At 44.1% G+C, this 9,804-nt stretch overlaps 1 protein-coding gene across 1 annotated transcript; it reads right to left on the bottom strand.

The window, feature by feature from the left end:
• Positions 1-3,558: 3,558 nt before the first annotated feature.
• CACFD1 (calcium channel flower domain containing 1) lies at positions 3,559-8,656 on the bottom strand (the record flags this gene model as incomplete). The annotated part of the gene is made up of 5 exons (XM_083375219.1): positions 3,559-3,772; positions 4,095-4,202; positions 5,151-5,276; positions 6,252-6,324; positions 8,539-8,656. The coding sequence occupies 5 exons, from the start codon at positions 8,654-8,656 to the stop codon at positions 3,676-3,678; spliced, it is 522 nt and encodes a 173-aa protein (XP_083231345.1). The 3' UTR covers positions 3,559-3,675.
• Between the last annotated feature and the right edge of the window lie 1,148 nt (positions 8,657-9,804).

Below are 9,804 nucleotides of genomic sequence, written 5' to 3'. Positions count from 1 at the left end.
CGCTGGCATAACTGGCAGATATACAGCTCTAACTTATTTGTGTGTGTGTGTGTGTGTGTGTGTGTGTGTGTGTGTGTGTTTCAATGTTTTCAACCCCCAAGGAAGACGGGGTGAAGAACAGAGGATCACATGGGAAGACCTCGACTTAACCACCAGGGTTTCCATTCCTAAGCGAGGCAATTGTGAACTCAGTTGCGTCTGATTTTACCACCTTTTTTTTTGCCACGGTCGCTAAGCGAATCACCGCCATTTTTAGGCGAATCCGGCTTGCCCCGTCGACTTGGCAAGCCAGCCGTGGGATGCTGCAACTGTCGTAAATACAGACCGGTTGCCCAAACCCTTGAATTTGGATGCCATGACTGTGTTGGGATGCTGTGACAGTTGTAACTGCGAGAACCGGTCATCAGGTGCTGTTGTAACTTCCAACGGTTGTTAAAACGGACAGTCGTAAGTCGAGGACTACCTGAACAGGCTTCGTTAAAACTCAAGAGCAATAGAAGAACAGAGAATTTCCACCCATTCCTCACAAATACCTAGATCCTTTCCCCCACCCCAGATTTTCCCCTTTAACAAAGAGGGCTAGAAACTTAGAAGTTGATTTTTTTTAATGCTGTAGGAGGAATAGAAATGAAGTTAACACTCATAAGGTGACAAAACATTATTTTCTAAAAGTAGTAAAGGATTTACTCCTTTCTTTCTGAAGGGCAGCAAAAATTGGGCTTTAATTGCTCGGATTTCGGTAAGAACACGTTGAATTCCTCTTTTGCATGCACAGGATTGCTATAAAGAAGCATTAAAACCATGCACCCTGTTTCTGGAGGAAGAGCCATCATTTTTATTCACTGCATCCACAAAAGAAATCCCATCAGAGTCAGTTTTATAAAATGGCAGTTAAAGAGAGATTGTCTAAAAAAAATGCACTCTCTTCAATATATATATTTTTTTCTACAGACCAGTATTTTATCTTTTAGACCGTACAGGGGGGAAAAAAACATAAAGCCACTTGAACTGCTGATAGAATTGATAAAATAAGGACAAGAAGCTGCTTGTCTAACATGAGATAAAGCCAGCGCAGGACCCAAAATCTCACCATTGGACTAAGCCATAGTTAGTTAAACTCTGGTGAGTGGAATAAGCACCCTTTGGCTGAGTTCCAACAGCCCAGCTTGAAACAGAGCCAAAGCAAGATTAGCCTGAAGTGCAAAACGAGCTTCTGAGACGTTTTTGCAAAGGTTCAACTCTCCTTTTCTTTCAACATGCTTGTTGCAAGTCCTCAACTTTCAACTTTTTCATTTAGTGACCATTCAAAGTTACAATGGCACTGGGAAAAAAGGGATCTACAACATTTCACACTTACGACCACTGCAGCATCCCCCGTGGGATGCTTGGCAACTGGCTCGTACTTATGACGGTTACGCAGAGTCCCGAGGTCACGCGATCCCCTTTTAACGAATGTCTCACTTAGCGATATAAATTGTGGGTTCAATTGGGGTCGTAAGCCGAGGGCTACATATAATGCTATCCAGTCGCTGAGTAATGCTACTCGGAAGAAAATCTGAATTCGCCTATAAAATAGGCAGAGAGTGCAGTCTAAATTAATACTTCCTTTCTCTTCCTTATATAAATAAGTCCAGTTTTTGCCTTCCGGTGAAGTAAAAACAGCGGATCAAGAAGCAGAATCTCAATGCAACAACAGATCACAAGCCTAAATGAATTAACACACAAAAAAGGTCAAATAAAGTCTCAGCGTATATATAAATAAACTTTCTCAATAATAAGTTAACCGTAAATCAACGGGGGGGGGGGGACCCAGAAAACTAAAAGGGAGTTAGGACCGTTTTTCACACTTAGCGACCGCTGCAGCATCCCCAGGATCACGAGATCAAAATTCGGATGCTTGGCAACTGGCTCTTATTTACGACGGTCGCAGTCAAGGGGAAAGCTGGATTTGCTTGACAACCCTGTTGCTAACTTTAACAACTGCCGTGATCCACGTAACGACTGTGGCAAGAAAGATCATCCAATGGGGGCAAAAGCCACTTCACAACTCTCGCTTAGGATCGTAAACTTTGGGCCCCAATGTCATAAGTCGAGAACCACCTGTATGGAAAACAGTACAAAGAATATCAAACGAATAGATCAAATTGACGTCCTTTCTCCACTAAACCTTAGATTTATTCAGCCAAAGTTGCTGGCTGAGCAAGGGACGGCAAGCCTTATATACATATATGTCCAAAAGCAGCAAAGATGCTATGTGATTAATGAAGAAACGGGCCAAAACTCTATAAATTCCCCCCTTTTTCCCCCAGATTGGAAAACCAACGACAGGAAAATGCACCCAGTCTTTTTCCCGCCCCCAAAAAAACCCTCCCTTCAAAATTTTGTGCTTTTCAATTACAAGGGATTGAAACGGTTTACAGCCATTTACCCTTTTACTAACAAATTCACTTTTTTTTTTTTGGTGCCCCCTAAAAATTGAGAAAATTTGAGCAGCTGGGAATTTTCCGTTCATTTTCACGATGCAATGAATTGGCCCAGCCTGACTCACCGCTACAAAAAAAAAACAAACACACAAACTCACTCTTTTTTTCGGCGTTTCGAAGGAAGTAGCCTTCGATAGGAAATCCCAAATATGGGAACGGCTGCTGAAAAAAATCCTCCAATAAGGAAGATGCCAAAAGGAAATAAGAAACACGGCAAAGAAAACGAATCTTCGGTTATTTCTCCGCCCGGCAAAACACATCTCACAATCAAGCACACACACCTGACTAATTTCTAACAGTATGAAATTGCAGCTCTCCGGCCACAAAAATGAACCACCCCCAAAAAATGCTTTGCAAAAGTTTGAAGAATCGATAAAAAAGGGACCACCCAAGTCACTTCAAACGTCGGAGCGCAAAGAGATCCCCAGTGTACATTTATCAGAGGGGGAAGGGGAAAAAAAAAAGCAAATGAAGCTAAAATTCATTTTCCTTCCGGCTCCGGGTTCAAAACGTGCTTCCTTTCCTCGATTCTGCGACTCTCCTAAAGATGGGATTTATGCTGGAAATCAAAATGGCAGGGATGCAGTCACCAGCAGCTTTTTTTTTTAATTTATCTCCAGAGTATTTTTACCGTGACTTTTAATTTTGGACGTTCGACGTGCTGCGATTCTCACCCCGAATAAGGTTGGACATCGCCGCAACGCACGGTTCCTGGCCATCCAATTCAAACATCCCTTCTTTCATTCTTTCCCCGCACGTGCCCACGTCTGTTGTGTGTCGTCGTCAAGAGTTGTGACGTGGGAAAGAAGCAGAGCTTTTTAAGAGCAGGGGAAGGGGAAGATACGTCTTCTGCCCGCTCTTCAAAATGTGAGATGCAAACCATCTTTTCGGAAAAGAGCCGAAGAAAATTCCCCTTGCTGGGAAGATTTTTCTTGATTTCGCCTGACTTGCTTCCACTTCAACCTGAGATGTTAAGCAGGGCTGGGAGGTGTCGGGGAAGAGAAAGCAAAGCCCTTTTTAAAAATCCTTAAAAACTGCAGCATATCAAGATTCACAGTGATGCAGAAATTCAGGGCGTCGTCGTTGTTGTTTTTTTTTAAAAAAAAGTCTCTTAATCCTGGAATTATTTTTGGAAGCATTTCAAAAGTACACCAGGGGGACTTCGCTGCTGAAGTGTCCAGTTGTGAAAGCGTCACACCAACTGCGCCTGCACGTTTCCCGTCGTCCCATCGCCGCCGGCTGGCTTTTGTTGAATTTGTTGCATCCTGGCGTACGCAATGGCATCTCCCCTGTGAAACACAACGGAGGTGTCGAGAAACCAATCCGTGCAACTGCTGGTGCATGCAGAACACAATCAGATGCTCACAGGAGTGGGGAAGCCTCCAGACTTTAACGGCATCTGTGATTGGTAATGATCTTGTGAAGGGGGAAAAAGAAATATGGGGCCATATTCTCCTGCTTGAGCAGGTCCCTTCCAGATCTATTCTATTCTAAGTGGCAGGTAATCTTTGGCTTAATGACCGCTTATTTGGTGACCGAAGTCACAACGGCACTGCAAACGCTGATCATTTTAATGTCCCCGAGGGGAGGGGGGAAAAAAAAACCTCTTACTTTTTACCCAGCGCAGACAGCCCATAAAGCACGCCCGTGGCAAAGGCGATGGCGTTGCCGAGCAAGGTGGTCAAAGTCAGGCTTAGAATAACCGGGAATACGGCCATCCTGGAAAGGAGGAGAGGAAAAAACAAAACAAAACAACAACCCACGATTTAGCCAGGAAAGGGAGACAGAAAAGTAGAGCTATGATCACGTTGGTTATTGTGGTTAAGCCAACCGCTTGCAAATCGTGCACTTCTTCAGCAAATCCCCAAATCTGAACGTTTGCTAAACAAATGGAATTATTTTACTCGTCAAGGGTACTTCTAGTTAGGAAAACCATTCTCCCAAGGTGTTTTTTTTTTGGAAATAACAGGAATCGGTTCAAGGTTTCTCTGGGCAAAAGAGGCGTGACTATGGCCAGGCTGAAATGCTCGGTCATTGCAAGTCATCTGAGACTAGTCATACAAACACAGAAACGCCGGGCAGGAAGGGACCTTAGAGGTCTTCTAGTCCAACCCCTGCTCAAGGCCAGAGACTTTATGTCATCTCAGACAAATAGTTGTCCCATCTTTTCTTGAAAACCTACACGCAGATAGGTGGCTCAAAGATTAGAATAGAATACAGCTGGAAGGGACCTTGGAGGTCTTCCAGTCCAGCCCCCTGCTCAAGCAAGAGACCGACCGTATACCATTCCAGACGAATGGCTGTCCAGTCTCTTCTTAAAAGCCTCCAGTGATGGAGCACCCACAACTTCTAATGGCAAGCTGCTCCACTGATTAATTGTTCTCACTGTTAGGAAATTCCTCCTTAATTCTAGGTTGCTTCTCTCCTGCATTAGTTTCCATCCATTGCTTCTTGTCCTGCCTTCGTGTGCTTTGGAGGATGGGTTGACCCCCTCCTCTTCTTTGTGGCAGCCCCCCAAATATTGGAAGACTGCTATCAATTGACCCTTGGTCCTTCTCTTCGTTAGACTAGACATTCCTTCTTCCCTCAACCATTCATTGTACAGTTTAAACCTTCAAAAGTGAGTTTCTTTCCTAAGGCCGAGGATAACACAAAGATAACACTCACCCACAATAGAAAACTGCCTTCTGCCACGGGCGAAGCTTGTCTACCCTGGCCGAGACAACATTTGCAAATTCGACGAACTGGCAACAGAACGGAGCTTCACATAAAATGAGAATGAAGGCGTTCAACCTTAGGAATAAGAAATTGGATTCAGTGAAGAGCAATTCTCATCTAACCTCCCGCATCTTCCCTCTTGGGAAAAAAAACCCCACCCATTCTAGCCAGCATGATGTGTATGTGTATGTGTGTATATATATACATATACATACACACACACACACACACATATATATATACATACACATATATATACATATACATATATATATACATATACATATACATACACACACACACACACACACATAGATAGATAGATAGATAGATAGATATAGATATATAGATATATAGATATATATCTATATCTATCTATCTATCTATCTATCTATCTATCTATCTATCTATCTATCTATCTATTTATCTATCTATCTATCTATCTATATCTCCATCTAAAATACAAATGAAAATCAAGACTTCGGGGAAAATCGGTTGAGGAAAAAAGGGAAAATAAAAATAAAACAGGGAGACTTCCAATTTTTTGGGGGGGGAGGGTGGTGCTGCAAATTGCATACTTAAAGTTATATAATCTCAACTTTTGACTTAGAAGGTAAGAATAGTAAGCGCTAGCCACTTCCGTAACAACAAAGTCTTTGATCCTGAAAAATCCAAACCCAGCTTTCATCTGTATTTCTTTCGAGCAGAAATCCAGAAGTGATAGCCAACCAACTGGCTGCGTTTCTTTCCCCTAATTAAAATAGCTAATTTCACCATCTTCGCCAATTCCAAAATTTTTCCAATCTGTTCCTCCGTTGTAGAAATTGAGGTGTCTTTCCAGTTTTCCACGTATTAAGATTCTCCCTGCGGTCACAGCATACAGGATAACAAAATTCTGAATTTCCACCCACCCCCCGCAAAGAAATCTTTATCCAATAGGCGTAACTTTCCTAGCCCTTGCTTTGAGGCTATTGACAAGAACATATTCAGACAGTAAGAGTGGGTGAATCCAGTCCCAGATTCGACCTGGAAAATTGATTTTATCCTTACATCATCCAGATTCCGGCCGCTATGTTGAGGGGGTAAATAGTCAGGCACATCCAGAGACCGGCAAAAGCACAAGCTGAATAAAAAGAAATGAAGAAGTTGAGGACAAGGAAAATCACATAGGAGTTACAGATAGTCCTCCACTTATGACCACAATTCAACCCAAAATTTCCACTGCTAAGCAAGATAATTATTCCGTGAGTTTTGCCCCGTTTTTTCAATCTTTCTTGCCGCAGTTTTTAAATGAATCACTGCAGTTCTTAAGTTAGTGAATATGGTTGTTAAATGAATCCGTGGGCGGGGGTTTTTTTTTGCAGACATTTCATTACCAAACTAAGTAACATCAGTGCATTGATGATCATCCTTGGTCATTACCCAGCACTGATGACGTTACCTAGTTGGGTCATGAAACGTCTGCAAGAAAACCACCCAGCTCAAAGAGCACCAAGGACCCCACAATGCCATGAAATTAATTGAGGGGTTTTTTTTCACCAACTTTCCTATCTTGCCTACAAACGGCTGGGATTTCCTGATGGTGTCCCATCCAAGTACTTACCCCATCTGACTTAGCCCGTGAGATCTGCTCGACTAGAGGCTGCCATTTGATAAAAAATGTCCCTTTTTTTTAAATTGTCCCTACAGACAGAGTAACCAGGCAGGGCTGCTACCCAGCTGATGATTGTATTCCATTATCTTTGCAACACGATCTTCTCCGTTGAACAGAGCATCCGTTCCATTTTAGTGTAGCTCACCAAGTAACTTAATCCCGATATTTTTCAAGGCGTCTGAGCCTTGCTCAGAAGACAGGCTGAGACAGTGGCCAAGTTGACAATTAACATGTCTCCCTTTTCAAAATAATAATAATAATAATTATTATTATTAATAATAATAATTTAAAAAAAATAAAGCTCATATGGGGTCTCCAAAAACAGGTAAAAATGAAATTTGGACATTTTTTTGGCCCTCTGTCTCTCAAGACAGGTAGGAAAAAAGCTTAGCATTGTCCTGTTTAACTTCCAGCAACATTCAGATCTGTGTTTTTTAACCAGGGCAACTTGGAGATGTTGGACTTCAGCTCCCAGAATTCCCCAGCCGGCTGAGGAATTCTGGGAGTGGAAGTCTACACATCTCCCAAGTTGAAAAGCAAACCTTGCAAGGCGTGTCTTGAGCTGCTCTTTGCAAACTGGACTCTGGACCTGAAAATGAGGAGGGGCCCAATCGGTTTGCACAACGGGACAATCTCGAATGCAGGGGACAAAGTCCAGCTGTGTACGTTGTGGGTCTAAATTGTGATTCCGGTCACATATTCCAGGAAATATCAACAATGCAAACGATGACTAGCTGCGCTGACATTTCCATAGGCTGAATGTGGTGAAGAAAATGAGAGGAAGGGCTCAACAGAAAGTTTGGCAAGGGCTTTGTCCCGACCTGTGACCCCTTCGAGGTGCATTGGGTGACCCCTCCCATCATCCCCAAACAGATGACCGATGGGCATTGTCCTCCAACTCAGCGGCTGGAGAGACTGTCGACAGCAGTCAGAATTGGCAAGTTAGAAAGACAAATTAAAAACCGTCTTGATAGTGTCAATGGAACCTCCTTAGCCAGGGGCAGCCTACCTCAAAATACAGGTAGTCCTGCACTAGAGAGACAGAGGGAAGGGACGGCAGAGGAGGCAGCCTTGAAGGGAAAGAGTGCCCACAACTCAAGTTTCAAAATGTCCAGAGATGCTTGGATGGGAACAGAGACCCTTCACACAATGTTGGCTGAAACACAGCCAGCAGTATTGCCGTTTCCATCGAGAGGTAATCAATATTTAGGGGTGGGTGGGTGAGAAACAGGGGAGCAATGTACGGATTTGAATTTGTGCAAAACGGATCCTTCCATGTGCTGGCGAGCGCACAGACAAACGCACCATCCCTTCGCACCATCCCTTCGCACAACTTTTGACAAAAGCACAAAGCATTTTCATCCATTAGGTAATCGGGAATCAACATTTAAGGGCGGAGAGGGAAGGGATGCGTGCCTTCGGCTGGGCAGAAGAGATCATTATACACACACACACACACAAACTCACAAGCCGTTTACGCACCTTTGGGAAAAGCACAGCCAGCAATTTAGGTGTTTCCATCAAGAAGTAAATCAATGTTTAGGAGGTGGAGACCAAAGGAATGCAGGCTGTTTGGTTGTGCAAAACAGATGGTTTTACACAAACACACACACACAAAGCAAAGTCCCAGCAGGACCTGTTTGGGGGTTTTTTTGCGGGGGGGTCCCAAGAGAGAATACTCACAGATGGCTCCTAAGATGCCAGCCAGCCTGCACAACCATCTGTACCACCAAGTCATCCCATCATCCTGGGTGGCAGCGGGTGCCCCGTCAGCTTCGGGCTGCTCCTCCTGGGGATTCATCCTGCCTCCTCCTCTTCCTCCTCCTCCCTCCCCCTGCGAGATGGACTGGCCACGCTGCTAGTCCTCAGTGCATCCCTGGTGCCCAGCCAGGGGTGCTGCCCACCGGCTGGCTGGCGGACAATGGAAAGCCAGCAAGCAGCCCTGCCCCCTTTCCAGCAGCTGAGGCTTCCCCACACATGGCTCCCTGTTGCAGTGCATGCTGGGTCCCCTCCCCACGGCAGAAGGAGGGCAGGGAAAAAACTGGGCTGAGCCCCAGATGTGAAGAGTGACCTGGCCAGAGAAGGCGATGCTGCCCCCATCCCAGCTGAAATGGACCAACAGATGCTCCGATAAAAGCTCGCCCTTCCTTGCTTGTTTTGTGACTTTCTACACACGCCACACCTTTTTCCATCTGAAGTTAGTTGGCCTGGCACCTGATTGCACAGACCCATAATAATATATCCACTTTAAAATAATAATAATAATAATAATAATAATAATAATAATAATAATAATAATAATAATAATAATAATAATATTCAATTAAGTCAGCTCTGGAAGGAAAAAACGCTTGCACTGGCAGTTCACGACTTACAGATTTAGTGAAAGCTGATTCATGCTACCTCCAGATCTCTCTTTTACTCTCCCTGCCCCAAAGATAAGAAGAGTGTAAAAAACACACCCCATAAACTGTGGGGTCCTTGGTGCTCCCTGAGCTGGGTGGTTTTCTGGCAGAATTTTCATGACCCAACTAGGTAACGTCATCAGTGCTAGAAAGAAGTGGAGTGAGGAGGTGGAGGAGGAGGAGGAGGAGGAGGAGGAGGACTGCAGGGTCCTTGGTACTCTCTGAGCTGGGTTGTTTTCTTGCAGACATTTTGTGACCCAACTAGGGAACATCCTCAGTGCTAGCACTGAAAATCAAGCTGAGAAAGCAGCAAGGACCCCCACAGTTCAACTCTGAGCTACAAATATTCTCTTACGTTGGTACTTACTAGCTGCATTCACACAATTATTTACCCCCTTGTCCCGAGTATCCATGATCCCTCAAATCCTAAACAAACAGGAATTCCTGAGTAGAGGAGACGAAACCAAGTGACATGTTTCCCGCAAACACCAACTGTCCCTTTTGAGATGAGATGAGTTTAAACCACGATAAAAGTCAGGAGAAC

The sequence above is a fragment of the Vipera ursinii genome (assembly GCF_947247035.1).
Source record: "Vipera ursinii genome assembly, chromosome: 16".
Lineage (NCBI taxonomy): Eukaryota > Metazoa > Chordata > Lepidosauria > Squamata > Viperidae > Vipera > Vipera ursinii.
The sequence above is the reverse complement of the archived record's forward strand: the minus strand, read 5'-3'. Positions and strand labels throughout refer to the sequence as shown.